We start from the raw sequence: 20,452 nt of genomic DNA on the forward strand, positions 1-20,452 counted from the left end.
CACAGTTAATAGTGCTATATTTGAGCCTGAAGGATTACCCATTATTACTTCGTGGGGAAGTTGAACCCTGTAGTTGCTGCTGTCACCTTAATACCACTTCTATTTTTACTACCACTGTTACTGATAATGCAGGTGATACATAGACACTAAAAAAGAACACTACTGTTTGCTTTGCACAACTGCTTTGTCTTGCGTGCAGCATGGAACTTTCTATTAAACCATACAAGTGGTGCTTGAATACTTTTATCTGAAATAGCCATAATTATGTCAGGAGGATTCCTAACTAAAACAACAGCATGGTAGGAAGGAGAAAGCAGGCAGAAATCAGAGCTATACCGCAGGAGGCAGAGAATGGGGGAGGTGTGAAAATGTGAATTTAAAAGATCGAGCGCAGACAAGAACAGGAAGAAAGAAAAAACTGTCTAGGAAATGAGAATACAAAGGCAGAAGTGCAAATGCTCGCTGCTGAACAGTCAGTGAGCGAGAGAGCAGCTGAGGTGAAACAAGCAGGAATGACAGACATCTGAAAGAAGAGATTCATGCTGATGTGAAAAAGTATTGTTAAAAACAAGTGAAACTCTGGATACTGGTGAAAGCTGGAATATGGGGTGAGTGTTTTTCTTATATCAGTGATATTAATCAATTTAAACAACAAAAATGTTTTCCTTCCAAATCATCTTGAATGACACCTGAAAGAATGTGTGAAACAACCCAGAATAATAGTGCTTCCTATCAACTCTGCATTTTACCTAAAGCCACTTTCGTTCTAACTACGTTTCCTGTTGTCTGCAAGTGTCTGAAGCTCACAACAGGTGCACTGATTATGACAGTTATGGCACATAGGCTGAAAATATCTGCATTTTTTTTGGGACAGAGAATATTAATTAATCCAAGAAGGGGGGTTAAAACTTTTTGAGAAGTTAGCACAGACGACAGGTGAAACACAGTCCATATTAGGTACTGTACTGATCACAGGAAGTGGTCAAAACATGAAAACCTTTGTGACAGGAAGTAAAGCTTTCCCACACACTTTGCAACAAGCAGACTGAAAATAATTCAATGTCACGATGCCTTGTAGAGACGTCTGCTGTGTTTCTGTTCTCATTTCTTTGATATTTGCATACAGACTTTCAAACTGACAGTATGAATACATTAACACGACACAGATACATTCATGTATCCATATTGAATATCTCTGTATATACATAAATACAGAGATTGTTGTATTTGGTACCCCTGACCTCCATGAGCTTGGCCCTTTAAGCCTTTCAATAAACCCTTTGCAAAAAATCTAGGAGTGATTTTCAACAGCAGTTTGACCTTTGAGACGCACATTCACCTCCGACTTCTCTCAAAACTGAAACCTTTTCTCACTTTTGGGGACTTTGAAAGAGCGATCCACGCTGTCATCTCATCCCGCCTTGACTATTGCAATAGCCTCTATTTGGCTGTCAGTCAGTCGCTGCTTTGTCGATTAGAATTGGTCCAAAATGCAGCAGCACGTGTTGACTGGCACTCGCAAACTGGACCATATCTCCCATTTTGGCTTCCCTACACTGGCTCCCACTGAGCTTTATAATCAATTTAAAAATCTTATCACTTGTTTTTAAAGCTTTGCATGGTTTAGCACCCTCTCACCTCTCCGACCTCGTATGCTTACATGTTCCTACTAGAACGCTTATGCTCCTTTCGTTTCCGAGGTCAAGACTGAAACGCAGAGGAGATCGGGCGTTCGCAGTTGTTGCCCTGAAATAATGGAATACATCACCCCTTCACATGACATTTTTAAAACCCAGTTGAAAACTTACTTTTATTCCATGGCTTTTACTGAGTCCTGTTATGTTATGTACATAACATAACATACACTATAATTCATACACTTAACAGTGTATGAATTTAAGGTTCTGAATCTCTGTGCAGTAATGAAGCAATACATATTTTTCCAGTTTGATAAACTAACTAGAGTTTATTAATGCACATATACAATACCAGTCAAAACTTGGGACACACCCATTCATCTCGCTCGATAGATAGATAGATAGATAGATAGATAGATAGATAGATAGATAGATAGATAGATAGATAGATAGATAGATAGATAGATATCTACCCTTTCACCATTTTGGTATTTTTCTTCTTACACTGCATCTGATCATCTTTTTCTCCTCATCGTTCTTTCCAACAGTGAGTCCAGTATCTGTCAGGTGAGGGCGACGGTCATGCTGTATGATGACAACAACAAGCGCTGGATTCCAGCAGGATCTGACAGCGCTTCCTTTAGTCGTGTCCAGGTCTATCACAACTCTTCAGCCAACACTTTCAGAGTGGTGGGAAGAAAACTGCAGGCTGACCAGCAGGTACAAGAAAAGCGTGCACACATGAAGCCAAATCATGACCTTCTCATGTTCTGACTGGATACAATGCTTTCTATGATTTCAAGTACTTCTTTTAAGACACACAGTGTAATTGTTTGCGCAGACTTGTACCTCAGATGAAAGCTGCCATCTTGATATTGTTTGTAAAAATTTTGAACAAAGGTCCTTGTGTTAAGTTTCCTTTATTATTGCCTATTATTTATCTATTTCATCTGTTGAAAGATGTCCAAGCAACTGTGGGAAGATGGGGAGACCTGTTGTGCCACTTGGAAGTGTGATAAATAAGAATAAATAACTTTATTGATTTTAGAGGGAAATTCATATGTCTGACAGCTCATCTGCTATTTGTATGAGCTGTGAAAAGATAGACTTGAGGGGGGGGGGTCAAGACAGACTTACTTGAGTCTGAGACAATCTGCCCCCAACCCACCCAAACTATCCTGCAACTGAGAGACAGACAGTTGAAAAATAGTTCATTAAACATGTTTTTGGTTTTTACAGTAAAAGTAAAATAGACTTTTTCTACTAGGATCTTGTGTATTTGTGTGATTTTAGGTCCAGTGCAGTATGTCAGAATGTAAAAATAACTGTACAGTCACACACATGAGGTTGTACTGAAAAAACTGATACCAAACAAGGCAAGATAACCAGTTTTTAGGATGAAATGAAATGAATGAAAATGAAATGAAAAGTAGTCAAAAAGAGTCAGTTACACTGCAGACCCCAGATTGTGATAGATAAGATACTGAACCCCAAGCTGCTCTCTGATGCAAGCGTCAGAGTGAGAATGTGTGTGAATGGTCGGCAGTAAGCACTTAGTTTCATATGGAAGTGCTTGTATGAATGGGTGAATGTAAACGTGGTGTGTAAGCGCTTTGAGTGCTCAGTCAGAGTAGGAAAGCGCTGTATAAGAACTAGTCCATTTACCATCTTCCTCTGAATCTGCTGTCGCAGCGTTCCTCCCTGTAGGTGGACTCAGAAACGTATCCCCACCCATAATCATAACTTTGTGATTTTCCAGTTCATCATCCCTTAAATCAGTCGAATCCCACGAGTTGCTTTCAGTTTCATTCAGAGAATTTTCATGAGGCAGGTCAGATAAATCACTGCTGTCCATGTGGTTTTGTTTGATCATTTACATGGTGATATGTCATCAACACATGACTGATTAGAGGGCTAAATGGTGACGATACAAAACAGCTTCGGCTCATCAACTGATGAGTCACATCATCAAAAAGAACATTTTTGTAGTTTCTAGGGTGATTTACAATATATCTATGCAAAGTAGCACATTGGTAACATGCTTATCCTTTAATGAGTGAACAGACATAACACATTTTCCATGTACAATCAAATGCAGTCAGGCATCAGCAATATGATCTCATATATGATAACAGATTTAAATGAACTCTCCTCTGACCTGACTGACTTTACATTTACTCTCCCGCGCTTCTTGCTTACATCAGGTGGTGATCAACTGTCCCATTATTAAAGGGATGAAGTATAATCAAGCCACACCAAACTTCCATCAGTGGCGGGATCACAAGCAAGTGTGGGGGCTAAATTTTGGCAGTAAAGAGGATGCTGCTCTGTTTGCCAACACGATGATGCAGGCATTAGACACTCTCAGTGCAGCCACAGGTAACCACACTGAGGCAAGAAGACATGTGTTCATGTCTTACTTTAAATTCTGACAATGCCATTTATATGTCTGTGTGTGTGTTTATATGTGTGTGTATATAAATGTGCATTGCTAATATTTCTAGTCAATGACAAAATTATAATCTTATTAAATAGTAGAAAATGACTCATGTAACAAACATATTTGGCACATTGACAACTGTTCAGCTTGATACTCTCCTGCACATAATGTGTTATAAAAATCTTTGGCTTTTTGGGTGCCAGGGTCGCTCAGTGGAAGAGCAGGCGACCATGCACACCGCGAGGTGAAAAGCAGGCAGGTTCGCGTCCCTGTCCAAAACTACCTGGCCTTATGTAAAAACAAAAAAACCTTATAACTGCTTCTTCCTTGACTGCAAGAACAGTGATGGAGTGCTAACCGGCACTGAGTCTTTCATAGCACTGTGAATGAATTTTGGCCAATTTTTCTTTGCAGAATTGTTTGAAATCAGTCATATTGGAAGGTTTTTGAGCTTGAGGTCTTTGGCCCATTTAAGGTCATACCAAAGCATCTCACTTGGATTTGAGTCCAGATTTTGACTAGCTTACACCAATACCTTCATTTCCTTTTGTTTTGATTTTTTTTTTTTTTAGCAGTTCAGAGGTGGACTTGCTGGTGTGTTTCCAATCATTGTCCTGCTGCTTGAGCTTCAGGGTATGAACTGATAGCTGAATATTAATGTTCAGGATTTTCTGGTAGAGAGCAGAATTTATGGTTCAATCAATGACAGCGAGTTGTCTAGGTCCTGAAGCAGCAAGGAAGCCCCACACCAGCACACTGCTGCCACCATGTTTGACTCTTGGTATGATGTTCTTCTTATGAAACGCTGTGCCAGTTTGACACCAGCTGTAACGGCACTCAAACCTTCCAAAAAGGTCCCCAAAGTCTCGGGGATCATCAAATTGGATTTTGGCAAATGTGAGACAAGCCTTTATGTTCTTTGTGGTCAGCAGTTGTTTTCATCTTGGAGCTCTCCCATGGAAGTGATTTTTACCCAGTTTCTTGCTTATTGTTGAATCAAGAACCTTCACCCGAACTTAACTGAGATAAGTGAGGCAGTTCTTTAGATGTTCTGGGGTTTTTTGTGGCCTCCTGGATGATTTATCATCCAAGGCTTTTGAAAATGCTTTGTAACCTTTTCTCAGCTGTTTCTTTAGATCACGGCATGATGTGTTGCTTTTTGACATCTGTTAACCTACTTCATTTTGTCAGGCAGGTTCTATATAACCGATTTCAGACTGAACAGATCTGTCAGTAATCACACCTGGGTGTGACTATTGAAATTTTATATATATATATATATATTAGGGGTGGGACTCGATTAAAAAATTAATCGAATTAATTACAAGCTTTGTAATTAATTCATCGAAATTAATCGCATTTTAATCGCATTTCAATATTTGACATGAGAAATATTAATTTAAGTTTAGTTGATGAATGAATCAATATACATAAGCTTAAACTTCAAAATGTTGTTTATTTTCCCACCAGTCTACTACACAGACCAACGAAGGGCGGAAGTGCTCCTGTGATAAGCAAACTCCTGAAATTAAAGTTAAGCATCATAACTGGATAGTTTTATTCAACATTAATGTCTCACTTAATATAGTTGGAAATTAATCATTCTCTCAGCTGTATTCCTTGATGTTGAAATGCTTGTTTTAACAGCTTATTTTGAATCAAAGACTTAAAATTAAACCACAAAAAGGAGAAAAAGTTCGTTCTCCGTTTAACAGCTGCTTTTACACAGCTGTGCTTCACACTCACGGTTGCTAGGCGACATGAGCTACGCAGACGGCAGCTGATATGAAGGCTAGCTGCTCACTTCCGGCCTTTGTGGGCTGCGAAAGACGTGGGCCGGGTCCTTCGCAGGATGCGGCCCCTAATTTGGACATTGTGCGTCGATATAATCTGTATGCCGGGAACTCGTGCACTGAGAAACGTTCCACGGTGCAAAGTGCGATTAAAATGCGTTAAAATTTCCCCATAATTAACTAATCGAAATTAACGCGTTAAAGTCCCACCCCTGATATATATATATATATATATATATATATATAAATATATATATTAATAATTAATAAATCAAGTGTAAGTAAATGCATTTTACTTATATTTGATTTATTCATTGTACATTATTTTTTTTCTTAGGCCCAGCACAGAATGGCCCCTCTGCACAGCAGGTGGAAGAACAGAAAAGGTACAACTCATTCCTAATTATCATTAATTATCATATTATATTATAATAATGTAATTATATTATATTAGGCTAAATACTCATTATGTGTCATTGATTTTTGTTTTATTTCTGCTTTTAATCAAACATTTTAATGCAACATTTTCAGCAGTTGCTACAATTAATCAAATCTAGCATTCTCAGTACTGTAGTGCAAATGCAGAGATATGTTGAGAGGCAGAGAGGCCATCGATTTTCAAGGGTCATGGGTGCAGCAGCCTAAGCAGAGATGCTCAGACCTCACCCACCCTATCCCTAATGGGGGAAACATCCTGTTGTGGACTATGGACAGCTTTACAAACCACTGTCTGCATATTTTAGCTGTTTATTGTCAACGAACAACTGGTCTGTGGACTACTCCTGCTTGTGCTGTGAGACAAGTGAAGTTATAACACACAAAGAGCTAAAGTGAAACCAGGTGTTAAAAGCAATAAAAACTGTAACCACGATCTGTTTTTATCATGCTATGTTTTTGGATCTTTGACATTTTTTTGCACTTCTCCTTTAAATGGTGAACTCTGTGTCATTTCCTGTTCGGCCCACTTTTCAAACAGTCAGCATTTGAGCTACCTGTAGGATCAGTATAGGCAAATAATTACGCAAAAATAAAGTCTGTTTTGTAAATCTTGGTCATATCCAGAGACGAGAGATTAAAGTGGGCAGGAACACTACATGTATAAAGGCTAATTTAGAGCCCTGCTCTAACAAACTGTCATAGATTTAACACTGTCTGTGAAGTTTGAAGAAAACAAGAAAACTACAACTAAAAAGCAGCCTAAAGGAGTCATTTTTGTACTACATGCAACAATGAGTTGTATGTTAAAAAAAAAACAAAACAAGGCTCTACTGTCCACTTTCGCTCTCTGACTCTTTAGCAATACGTGGATTTTCATTGCTGGCTGAACTGAAATGGGTTTGTAGAGCACTTTATAACTGAGGACTGCACTGAGCAGAGCTTGTTTGCTGAATGGTGCAATCAGCTAGCAAAGTACATCGCCCCAAGATGCGAAAAACTGTCTTTTTCCCCAAGCACATCCAACCATTCAAATCACAGAGTTCAGGTGTTCCAGTCACTTCCACAGGTGTATAAACCAGCACCTAGGCATGCAGACTGCTTCTACAAACATCAGTGTAAGAATGGGTCGCTCTCAGGAGCTCAGTGAACTCCAGCGTGGTACCGTGATAGGATGATACCTGTGCAACAAGTCCAGTCACTGTAAAATATTCCACAGTCAGCTGTTAGTGGGATTATAACAAAGTGGAAGTGATTGGAAACGACATCAACTCAGCCATGAAGTGGTAGGCCACGTAAAATCACAGAGTGGGGTCAGTGGCTGCTGAGGGTCATAGTGCACAGAGGTCACCAACTTTCTGCAGACCTCCAACCTTCATGTGGCCTTCAGATCAGCTCAAGGACAGTGTGTAGAGAGCTTCATGGATGGGTTTCCATGGCAGCTGCATCCAAGCCTTCCATCACCAAGCTCAATGCAAAGCGTTGATGCAGTGGTGTAAAGCACGCCACCACTGGACTATAAAAAAGTGGAGATGAGTTCTCTGGAGGGATGAATCACACTAGCAAGCCAATGGATGAGTCGAGGTTTGGCACTTGCCAGGAGAACAGTACTTGTCTGACTGCATTGTGCCAAGCACCACTTTGTCTGCCAGTCTCCTGCTCCCTCCTTCCCTCACTCATGAACGAAATCCTTGCTACTTGAACTCCTCCACCTGGGGTAGCAAACTCATTACCAACTCAGAGTGAACAAGCCACCTTTTTCAAACTGAAAACCTCAGCGTTAGAGGTGCTGCAAAATGTTCTGGTACAAGCTGGAGGTTGTTACTTGATGACCGCTGCATCATCTAAAGAAAGTAGAGGCAGGATTCTGAGTCCAAACTAGACACCCTCTGCCCCTTGGCTACATCTATAAATTCTGTCCATAAAAATTATGAGCAGAATGCATGGCAAAGAGTGGCCCTGTTGGACTCCAACACCCACCAGGAAAGAGTTTGTTTTATTGCCAGCAATGCAAACCAAGTTCTCATTGCAATTCTGCAGGGTTTCAGTAACCCACAACAGGAGGCCCAGTAGTCTCTGGAGCTTGAAAAAAGGCCACTGGACTTCTTTTTGTTTCTTGAAGACATTTCACCTCTCATCCCAAAGGCTTCTTCAGTTCTCAAACCAAAAGGTGGAGAGACCCAGGTATTTAAACCCCTGTGGGTGTAGTCCCCGGGAGGTGGTTATGACCCTCTATTGTTCATGTGCATAATCACATGTGCCATGGTGTGAGTGGAGGCGTGGGTCATTACCCAAGCCCCAATACCCCAATCTTTAGAAAGACTCCCCACAGGACAGACCAAGTGATGTGGTAAAATACCTTCTCCAGATCTACAAAATACATGTGGACTAGTTGGGGAAACTCCCACACACGCTTAAATATCCTTGAGGGGCTAAAGATCTGGTGCAGTGTTTTACAATTGTTCCTCCTTAATCTGTTGTTCAACTAACAACTCGCCTCTCTACTGCCCTTCCCAGGAATGAGGAGTGTGAGCCTTCCAAAGTTTTAGGGCACTGTCCCTGATTTCCACACAGTGCCAGGACAGCCTCACAACATTCAGAGCCTTAACGAACTCACGGCAAATCTCATCCAGATTTTTTTTACCTACCTTGTTGACCTCCTTAGTTGAGGTTTGCAGCAGTCCATCCTCACCATATACAGTGTGGGTAGGAAACTGCTTCCCCCTCCTGAGATACCTGATGGTTTGCCAGAATCACCTCAAGGCTGACCGAAAGTCTTGTTCCACAGGTTCATCCGACACATGAGATTTTGCTTCACCTACTCTTTAGGCTCAGGTACACTGCTTGGCCTGCCAAGACATAGCCTCCCTCCCTGCTGTCAAAGTTCTGCGAGTTCTGGAGGTGGGAGATGAAGATCTTCTGGGCTGGTGCCTCTGTTAGGCACTCACACTGCACCCTCACTACATATGCCAGAGCACCCCGCCACCTAATCATACCCACCACCAAGTAGTGATCAGTTGACTCTTCACCTGACTGCCCAAGGCATGCATCCACAGATAATGATGATGTGATTACAAAACAATCAGTCCATACACCAAGTATATGGACAGGGTGTCCATATACTTGGTGCTTGAACATGGTATTTATTGTGGACAATCCATGATTAGCACAGAAGTCCCGTAACAGAATACCATTTGGGATTAGATCAGTAGGCCTTTCCTTCCAGTCACACCCCTCCTGGTTTGACTGTCATCGACCATTGATCAGCATTGAATCACTCCAGTAGGAGTGCAACGGAGTACCCAGGTGGGGCAATCAGGGACTTCAAGAAGGCCAGATGTTCTAATCTTCTCCTAAATACGAAAGCACAAACAGCAGTCAGGGCCAAACAACCCTCTAGTTCACCAAGGAAAACCTCAACATACAGGCTCCAAGCCAGGGCAATACGTCTACCCACTCCCACTCTCTTCTCATCATGGGTGACTCCAGAGTGGAATAAAGTCCAGCCCCTCTCCAGGAGATCGGTTCCAAAGCCTGTGCTGTTGATTTAGATGAGCCCAACTATATCTGGATGGTATCTGTCAGCCTCCTGCACAAACCCAGGCTCTTTCCCACTAGAGAGGTAACATACTTCTAAAACCAGTTTAACCAGCCAGGGACTGGGCCACCAAGGCTTCCACCTTCAGCTGCCACTCAATCCACAAAGTAATGGAGCCCTACAACCCTCCTTCTGTGGACCCACAACCCACAGGAGGATGAACACATGGGTTGTTCAGGCTGAGCCTATTTTTAAACCTGGCCACGATCAGGGTTCTAACCAGCGGTCGATCACCCAGTGCTGCACGGGGCTGAGGTAGTGTTGCACCTGGCTGAGAATTTTCAACAGTTTGCTATCGGACCTTATCGCCATTGCTACAATTAGCAAGCAGGCGGGTCTGTTAGCACTAGCAAGCGGTCATCCGATACCCAGCCACCCCTCTTGTCCAATCCTGCAATAGCTTCAAACTCAGAAAATTAGCATGTTAGTGTACAGAAAAAAACAGTTTCCACTAATAACATACAAGTACACTACAATATAAAGTCTATGACTGTAAAGCAAAGTTTTGGACACACTTACCCATTCATTTAAATGGGTAAGTGTGACTGGTACTGTACAAAGACCAATGAAAAAACTCATATTCACTCACTCACTCAAAATAAAAACTTTAAGATGCCATTATATGTAATATTGGACAAAAAAATATTGCAATGCTTTGTAAACTGTGATTCAAAAATGAGAAGATCAATTTCTGTATTTATGAAAGCCAAATGTTTTCCAATTCTTACCTGATATAGTGTTTTAGCTTCTCAACTGTTCAGTTTATCTTAATGTCTGTTTAATGCATTTTTTTTTATTATTTCTTAATGCAAATGTTTTCAATAGGTAACAGGTCTGCTCTGCAGGTGGGCCACTTTAGCACCCAGCTTTTATTATACTACAGAGCCATGCTATTAAAATACATGTAGAATGTAGTTTGGTATTGTATTGCTGAAATGACCAAGACCTCTGAAAAAAGTGCTCATAATAGTGTGAACATTGCTTAAATTAAACTTAAGCTTAACCCTAACTGCACACACAGCTGCATATTGGAGATGGATCTGTCTTGACCTTACTGTTAAGTTGATGTCTCTTATTGTAGCTGTATTTTCTAGTTGTGTAGCAGTATCCAGATGTAAGAATATGCTGCTTTTGTACCAACAGTAGTACTCTGTTCTAATTTATCTGTTCATCTTCATCCAGACTAGAGCGTCAGAAGCAGGAACAGCAAGAAAAGGAACGACTGGAGAGAGAACGAAAAGCTACTGCATCTGCTCCTCCTGTTCCTCCTGCCCCAGTAGCCGCTTCACCTGCCCCACCAGCACCCCCACCACCTCCAGGCCCACCTCCCTCTGGAGCATGCCCACCTGCACCTCCACCACCTCCTTCTGGAGGTATGGTCCCACCTGCACCACCCCCACCCCCTGCAGGAGGCAGTGGAGGAGGTGGAGGTGGCGGTGGCGGTGGAAACAGTCTGGCTGCGGCTCTGGCAGGAGCCAAACTGCGTAAAGCAGTGAAGGTATGAGCACATGTGTATTATCTGTGCTCTGCACTAAGACCCTGATGCACACTCACTTTAGTAAAATTTACTAAAACTGCTTATATTTTTAGGTTTTTATAAAAATGTGTATTTTTCTTATATTAAGGATGAGGGAGGTTCAGCAGCCCCAGCCCCCAAACCACCATCCTCCTCTGGTGGAAGTGGAGGAGGTAACCTAATGGGAGAAATGAGTGCCATCCTTGCAAGAAGGCAAGTCATCATGAAGAGATATAACACTCAGAGATATTTGGGATAATCTGATTTGGAGAATTTTATTGTCTGTATTATAATACAATTATTTTAAATAGGAGAAAAGCTGCTGATAAACCTGCTGAAAAAAAGGAAGAACCTAGCAATGTAAGTCTCCTCTCAGTCCTCTCAAGCTCACTAGATTTTCTCTTATTTTATTTTTAGTAGGGGTGGGACTCGATTAAAAAAATTAATCGAATTAATTACAAGCTTTGTAATTAATTAATCGAAATTAATCGCATTTTAATCGCATTTCAATATTTGACATGAGAAATATTAATTTAAGTTTAGTTGATGAATGAATCAATATACATAAGCTTAAACGTCAAAGTTTAGTTTATTTTCCCACCAGTCTACTACACAGACCAATGAAGGGTGGAAGTGCTCCTGTGATAAGCAAACTCCTGAAATTAAAGTTAAGCATCATAAGTGGATAGTTTTATTCAACATTAATGTCTCACTTGTTATAGTTGGAAATTAATCATTCTCTCAGCTGTATTCCTTGATGTTGAAATGTGTTATGCTTGTTTTAACAGCTTATTTTGAGTTAAAGACTTAAAATTAAACCACAAAAAGGAGAAAAAGTTTGTTCTCCGTTTAACAGCTGTTTTTACACAGCTGTGCTTCACACTCACGGTTGCTAGGCGACATGAGCTACGCAGAGGTGATGGCAGCTGATATGAAGGCTAGCTGCTCACTTCCGGCCTTTGTGGTGTTCGTGGGCTGCGAAAGACGTGTTCCACGGTGCAAAGTGCGATTAAAATGCATTAAAATTTTTAACGCGTTAATTTCCCCATAATTAATTAATCGAAATTAACGCGTTAAAGTCCCAGCCCTAATTTTTAGATTTAATTCTAAGATTTAAAATATGAAATGATAACTGCAATTATCTCTGTGCCTGACTACAGGAGGATTCTGAATCCTCAGTATCAAAATCTTCAGGTCCAGGAGGTGAGCAGTCACATCTACATGACTGTGTAGATGAAGTTTCTTTCTTTACACTACAACCCAGCATTGTACATAGACTCGTTTAAAAAAGAGAGAGAAACTGCAATAAATAAATACAATTAATTTGAGGGTATGAACATATAATTGAATCATAAAAACAATCATGTCTCACCAGAAAGCAATCAGTTTAAGGAGAAATCTGCCACTATGCCAAGGTAAGAGCCTGGTCCATCAGGCTTTCAAAGTGATCATTACATTATGCTAAATAAAACCTGCTCTGAGCCATCTACAGAAATTCAGGCTCTGTTTACACAACAACGTTTCCAGTAGAAACGGTGTCATTTTGAGACGGTGTCGTGTAAACGGGGCCTCAGTAACCCAGTCACTGGCTTTCCTAAAACATCTGTGTGTTTTTTGTAACAGGGCCAAATCTGTAACCACCAATCAGAGAGACTCAATTTCCAACTCTGCTACTCCTTCTTCTCCCAGCTCTGCCACCACTCCTGTGTCCAGGTACCTCTGACTGCCGGGTGCATGGGTTCGCTCCTGATGATCTACATTCAGGGCCGAGCTAAGATCTAATCCAATTTGAAACAGATACTTTTTGTTTCTTGCTGTGTTGTATTTCTGCTTCCTCCGTTGTCTCAAGATGCTGTTTCTTCAGGCCAGCTCTTGCTTAAGTCAAAGATAACACTTGTTTTTAACCACAAGTTCCCATAGATAACAGAGCTGTGAGCATGACTGTTCACAGAGCTCACTCATAGCAAAACTGCAAAGAAGTTGACACAGAGGGGCCGAACTCGGTCACAGCTTTTCTTAACTGAATATTATTTGTCATTGCAAATAATTAGTTATTTGTTAGTTATGCACTTTTATTACAGTAATTTAATTATTTAAATATATACATGTTTTGAGGCATCAGAAAATGGTTTGTACTCCAAGGATGAGAAAAAATGTTGTAATCGGCTTTTGTGATTAAAGAGAAATACAAAGCAGAAAAAAAACAAGCCCCACAAATGTTAAACGCCCAATCACAAATATAAGGATCTATATGGTTCTTCACTTATCAGTGCTGACACTTCCTGTTCTTCTAAGGCTTTCTTTCTTCCCTGCAGCCATCTGACCAATCAAAACTTGGTTGACTAACAGTCACTGATAAACATGTACTCAGTGTGCAGTCAGACCACATACAACTTCCATATTTGCTGGATGGAAACAACAAACATGGCAACATTTGAGAAGCTTTATTATTTTAGGGGAAAATGGTCTCAGCTGACTGGCAACTACCAGCACAGGCATCTGATGGCATCATCCCCACTCAATTTTTCCCTCATACTGAGGATCCATGCAGTGGCCTGTTTCTATTTATGTTTTACAGATTTCCACATGAAATTCCAAATTGTTACTTATTCTCACTTCTGCTTTGAAACACACATTTGTCACTGAGCAGTAGTAATGACACATGTGCAACTGCATGGAAAATGCAGTTAATTGTATACTTATAAGCTTGTCTCTGCTATTTTTGCATGCGTACTGAGTCTGTCACATTCTCATACTTTCTATGAGTTCTTCAGTTTTTGTAGCATTAACACGTCAAACTAACCCAGAATAGAAAAGAGAAGCAGGCCTGAAAACAGTACCTCTGACAGGTTTTGCCTCAGTGTAATAATGGATCGTTCCTTTGCAGGATGAAGGTGGTGAAAAAGAACTCAGATGCTTCAGGAAGTGATTCTGATATGGAAAGATTTAAACAGGTTTGTTCCTCCATCTTAATATAAATGTACACCGACATCCCACAATTCCCTAGTAAACAGTAAACTTTTTCTGATGGTATTTTTGATAGAAAAACTTTTTACTTATTAATTAATCAAAAAAAACAAAAAACAAAACATAATGTCCTGTAAGCCAAGAGAAACTATTTTGATGCACAGAGGTGTAATATGTGTGTTATAAGGCTCTGCATGTCTTTCCCAATATACGAGGACTTGCACTATGTAGCCATTTCATCTAAAGGACCACAGAGTGCAATTGCAAATTCATAACATTGTTTCCAGAATGATACTATCATTCACACAAAGTTTTAAGGCTATTTACAAATGTACTTTTTAAATAAAACCTTTTACTCTGTCTTTGAAGGAAATTCTTGAACAAATGAAGCAAGAACTCCATAAAGTGAAGGAAGAGATCATCGCAGGTAAGTTGAAGCTAGGGCACACATGTAGAAACTATTCGTGCACAGTATGTTATGATTTTGTGTCACACCAGAGTGTTATTTTCCAGCTCTGCTTCAGGAGATGCAAAGGTCACAACTCAAAAGTGAAGACTGAAGATGGAGAGAAAAAAATAAACATCATGTTTTCCTCTCAGAGGCGATTTGCAAGTTTTATTTTGTAGAAATTATTTTATCTTTACAGTGTTTATTTTCATGTGATGGAGTTTAAAGCCTGATCAATTTTAAGACTAGTACTGGCAATATTTAAGAATTACAAAATACAGTACCAGTCAAAAGCTTCATATGAATGGGTAAGTGTGTCCAAACTATAAACTAGTATATTGCCCTATATTCAGCATGAGCACATGACATTTAGATGTAAGCCATCATTTCCCTCTTATTTTTCCTACTTGTAGAAGGAACTCAGTTCTTGTCCAGTACGTGTTCATGTGAATAGTTTACAGTGTTCATCAGGAATAACGTGTCCATGTATTTTTGTAAGTGTCAGGCAGCAATAATCTGCTCAAACACATGTTCACACTTTTACCTGTAGAACTGGTAAGAAGTGAGCACAGTATTATTTTTGTATCCAGAAGGACATGCAGTGTGTTTATCATATGTAAACATTATTTTTAATCTGGTTCAGATCAGATTCAGTCCAGTCTAGATAATGTCTACAATTACACAGTATAGGTCAGGTGAAGTTATGGTATACCAGGAAAAACTCCGTAAGACCATATGGTCATGCATCTCAAATCTCAACAAAATATATATTTGATATACTTCCACTGTCATCTGATGAATTACTCTTTAAAAGTAGTCACAAATAAATATTCATCTTGTTGAAAATAATAAAAATGGTTACAAGCAAGCCGTGTCTGTCTGTCCTTTCACTAAAACAGTATGAAAACTAAATTTAAAGTGTTTACGTTTTCATGTAGCATCATGTAGGTCAGATACAATAAAAAATATACAAATTAATAAAAGGGTAACACTTTATAACTGTACTCTGCATTACTCCTCAGTATGTCATTTATAAACATGGAGATGAACGGTTTAGTGTTATTTAATAAGCACATATGTTTAATGACAGCATGTTTATACTTTATAAATGATGAATGCATTTGTAAATAAAGTATTACATCAAGTACAAACAAGTTGTTTAGTAGCTGTTAAAGGTTCATGGTATCATTTCAAAAGTCAAAGTAAGTGACTAACAATGTATTTGAATGCACAATTATACCTAACATACAGATTATAAAATGAGTGAATTGTGTGTTAATTGCTTATTAACTGCTTATTTCATGTTGTAATTCATGGTTAATTCAGGTAGTAAAATATTTTGCGTGACAAGGTGAGGACCACTTCCCTTATAAAGCATTTACAAGTGAAAGGTCAGCAGGACCACGAGGCTCAAACACGTCTGAGCTATCTTTCAACAGAAAAAGGAAACAGACAACACACAAATATTTTCTGCAAGATGCAAACACAGCTGACTTAAGGTTTGCAGAATATGTAAGTAGGACCAGAGTCTGAATAACATGAATAAAGTTATCACAGAGCAACAAATGTAAACACCACAAACAAAAGTATCCCTCACTTCAAACTGTGCAGGGAAATGTCTGCGGGATCTTTAAGAGTTTGGAAGTTCTTGTTGCGTGTGTAATGCTAAGCACAGAGAACCAGAAAGTGAGCATTGGCATAGCTGTTTTAATGAACGCTGCAACACGGCAAGAACCCATACAACAACGGGGGCTGTACTTTCTTAGGTACGTCTTTTCAAAAATACCCCCAAGCCACCACAGGGTGGCACAGTTTACCCCATAACATCTCCCCTTTTAACACTTTCATTAAACACAATATTACTGCGATTACTTCTAACATAACTAGTAAAAGATGCATGCTTATCTGTTACTGTTCCCCTTTCTCATGTCCAATATGACCCCTAACTGGTCATTATCTCAACATCAGGACATATCTGAGATATTAACATTGAAGCAGTGACAACATATATCACTTACTGTTTTTTTTTTGTTTTTTTTTGTTTTTTTTTTGTAATGTGTCTATGTTTGATTTCACAAGCTCAGTCTTTCTGGGGGCTTGGTGAGCCTGCCACTCCTTGTGTGGTGCACAGGCTGTACTGGAGTCCATGCTAGGGTCCGTCTTGCATGATCCGTGGGGGGCTGGCGAGTTGTAGAGGGACTCACCGGCCTGCTGATGAGCTCCCGTGGATCCTCCTGAATGGATGAGCTGCCCTTGCTGGACATGCCGTGAGCGGCCGAGTTTTTGGGCCGCGCACTGACCTCAGGCGGAACAGGTTCTGCTGGCCGCAAATCTACTCGGTTGCGGCGGTACATAGCACCTTCTATTTCCACAAGGTATGAACGTGGTGCCACCTGCTGGAGGCATGTGCCACGGCGCCATCTCCCGGTCCTGTCACCGGGAAGTGGCTTCATCCTGACACTCTGCCCAACCTGTAGCTCTGGGAGGTCGCTTGCAGTTTTGTCATAGTAGTGTTTAGCAACCTGTCTTTTGTACTTTATTTTTTCTGCTACACCTGATACAACACGTGGTTTCAGGAGGGCGTCAGTCACTGGGAGAGGTGTCTTAAGCCTGCGTGCCATGAGCCGCTGTGCAGGACTACTATCCATGCCCACTGTGGGAGTGTTTCTCCAAAGCAGGATAGCTCTCCATGGGTCCTCACCTGCTCGTGAAGCCCGTTTCCAGATGTTCTTAGCTATCTTCACCGCTGATTCGGCCTTACCATTGGCCTTTGGGTGGCGTGGGGATGAGGTAATGTGTTCAAATCCCCAGTCCCGAGCAAACTGTCTGAAAAGAGCACAATCGAACTGTGAGCCACAGTCTGTGATTACTCGATCAGGCTGCCCATACCTGGCAAATTGGGCCTTGCACTTTCTGATTGTCGTTTCAGCAGATAAGTCAGTAAGGTGTTCTATTTCCCAGAAGTCTGAGTAGTGGTCTATCATCAGCAGAAAATCCTTCCCTGCATAATTAAACAAATCCATGCTTAAGATTTGCCACGGCCGCTTAGGAAGGGGATGCGACATCATAGTCTCTTTTTGTTGGTCATGTGCATACTCATTGCATGTGGCACATTGTCCCACAAAATCCTTAATTTCTCCCTGCATATTGGGCCAGAAGAGTGTCTGCCGAGCCTGCCTGTAGCAGGCCTCTGCTCCCACATGGCTCCAATGGATACGGCGGAGCATTTCAGGACGCAGCTTCTTGGGAATGATGACCCTGTCACTTTTGAAGAGGACCCCATTCTGCACACTAATCTCATCCCTGAAGGCCCAATATTCTCTGATGGCGATCTGTGTGTCACCTCTCTGGTCTGGCCAGCCCTCCAGTACTGCTGATATTAGGGCCTGAAGGTGTTCATCCGTCTCTGTGTATTGTCTGATTTGGGTTAAGCGCTGACTTGTAACATTGAGGTAGTCAGCTTGGTTTACCTGTTCAGCTTCCAACTCTGCATGTTGAGCTAATGAGCAAACCGACTGCCGTATGAAGGGCTGGTCCGAACTGAGAGGGGGTGTCGTGGCTCTGCTCAGTGTATCACTCAAGTACATCTCTGGGCCAGGTTTGTAGACCACGTTCAGGCAGTAGCCCTGAAGAGTGAGCAGCATGCTTTGCAGTCGTTTAGGAGCACTGAGGAGGGGCTTGCTAAAGATGGCGACGAGGGGTTTGTGGTCAGTTCCTGCAGTGACGTCACTTCTGCCGTAGAGGTAGTAATGGAAGCGCTGACAGGCGAAAACTATGCTCAGGCATTCTTTTTCAATTTGAGCGTAGTTCTGCTCTGCTGCAGTGAGTGCCCTTGAAGCAAATGCCACCGGTTGTCCATCTAGGCCGTTCTGGCTTGCATCACTTTGCACTGTGACTGGCTTGCTGACGTCATAATATTTCAAGACTGGTGCAGCTGACACCAGGCGCTTAATTTCTGTGATCGCAGCATGATGTTTTGGGAGCCAGTGCCATGGCACTTCCTTGTCCAGTAGCCTGCGCAGTGGTTCACATACCTCAGAAAGGCGTGGCAGGAATTTGGAAAGGTATGTGACAAAACCTATGAATCTCTGCACGGCTTTCACGTCGGCTGGGGCTGGCATAGCTTGCACTGCCCTAACCTTCTCAGGGTCTGGTCTAAGGCCTTCAGCTGACAGCACATGGCCATGGAAGTGTACCTCTTTGACTTTAAACTGTAGCTTCTTCAGGCTAAGCCTGAGGCGGACTTCCTTGCACCGCTCCATGAGTGCAAGGAGTTTCATGTCGTGATCCCTGATGGCCTCTTCATCTGAGTTGCCACAGCCAACAACCAAGATGTCATCAGCAATCGGCTCCACCCCATCCAGGGCTGCCAGTAGCTCATGTTGTTTCCTCTGATAGACTTCCGGGGCCACTGAAACACCAAAAGGGAGTTTAAGCCAGCGTTTGCGGCCCCATGGAGTCCAGAATGTGGTGAGAAAGCTGCTTTCACTGTCGAGCTTACATTGGAGGAAGGCATCACGTGCGTCCACTAACGAGAATATGCGGGCTTTGGGCAGCTTGTAGAGGACATCGTCTAGAGTGGGCATGATATAATGAGATCTCTTCAGTGCTTTGTTCAGTGGCTTTCGGTCAATACAGATACGAATCTTATCAGGTTTCTTAATGATCACCATATTACTAATCCAATCAGTAGGCTCTGTCACTGAGGTCAGGTGGCCCTCCCTCTCGTGTCTGTCCAATTCTGCTTTCACAGCTGTTTTGAGAGCTATTGGGACATTGCGTGGCGGGCACTGCACCGGTGTGATGGACTCATTTAAGTCAAAATGGACCTCACCGGGCAGTGACTCGATGGGTGAGGTGAAAACTTCCTTGTATCTGCAAATGAGCTGCTGCTTAGTGAGAGATCCTGGCACAATGCATTCCACCTTGTGAAGCTCCTCAGGTATAGTGAAGTGCATTAGGCCAAGGCATTCACATGTTGAACCAGACAACAATGGGTATTGGTTGGTCTCTACGACCTCAAAGTCTAACGGGTATGTGTATCCCTTTATTGTGCAATGTGTCCTGAACAGTCCGAGTGATGTCATGACCTCACCTGAGTAAAGTTTCAGCCTGGTGTGGCTCGGACCAATTTCCCCTTTGGCGCCACTCTCATCTTGTCTTTGAGGCTCATAACATTGCATGTAGCTCCAGAGTCCAACTGGCACTTTTGCTTTACACTGTTCACTTTCAGATTCACAAACCACTTCTTTCCTTGCTGTATGTCTGTTGAAGCTGCTGTGGTCATATATAAGTATTCTTCTGCTTCATTGTCCTGTGCTGTGTCTCCAGCTGTGTCCACAACATTTAAGTGAGGCTGTCCGGCCCTTTTCCTCAGGCACACGCTTGCGAAGTGATTAGGTGTTCCACAGTGGCGGCAGGTCTTTCCAGCTGCAGGGCATGCGTCCCTCCCTGGCTTGTGCTGGTGTCCGCAATATTTACAGTTGCTTCCACTCGCTTTCCCCCATGATTTGTTGAGCCTGTGCATGTTGCGCACAGGCTGCCTGGTGTCCGCCGCATTTCATACGTGCATCTGTGAGCTCCGCAGCCCGGCACATATCAATAGCTGAGGCAAGGGT

At 41.8% G+C, this 20,452-nt stretch overlaps 1 protein-coding gene across 1 annotated transcript; it reads left to right on the forward strand.

Moving 5' to 3' along the window:
- The first annotated feature begins 426 nt into the window (after nt 1-426).
- Nucleotides 427-15,694, forward strand: LOC115791559 (vasodilator-stimulated phosphoprotein-like). The gene is made up of 13 exons (XM_030745670.1): nt 427-608; nt 2,186-2,357; nt 3,842-4,016; nt 6,208-6,256; nt 11,086-11,401; nt 11,529-11,632; nt 11,731-11,779; nt 12,580-12,622; nt 12,795-12,834; nt 13,043-13,132; nt 14,307-14,373; nt 14,756-14,813; nt 14,900-15,694. Exons 1-13 carry the CDS (start codon nt 604-606, stop codon nt 14,944-14,946), a joined length of 1,215 nt encoding a protein of 404 aa, XP_030601530.1. The 5' UTR covers nt 427-603; the 3' UTR covers nt 14,947-15,694.
- Nucleotides 15,695-20,452: the final 4,758 nt, after the last annotated feature.

Source organism: Archocentrus centrarchus, chromosome 14, assembly GCF_007364275.1.
Source record: "Archocentrus centrarchus isolate MPI-CPG fArcCen1 chromosome 14, fArcCen1, whole genome shotgun sequence".
Taxonomy (NCBI): Eukaryota; Metazoa; Chordata; class Actinopteri; order Cichliformes; family Cichlidae; genus Archocentrus; species Archocentrus centrarchus.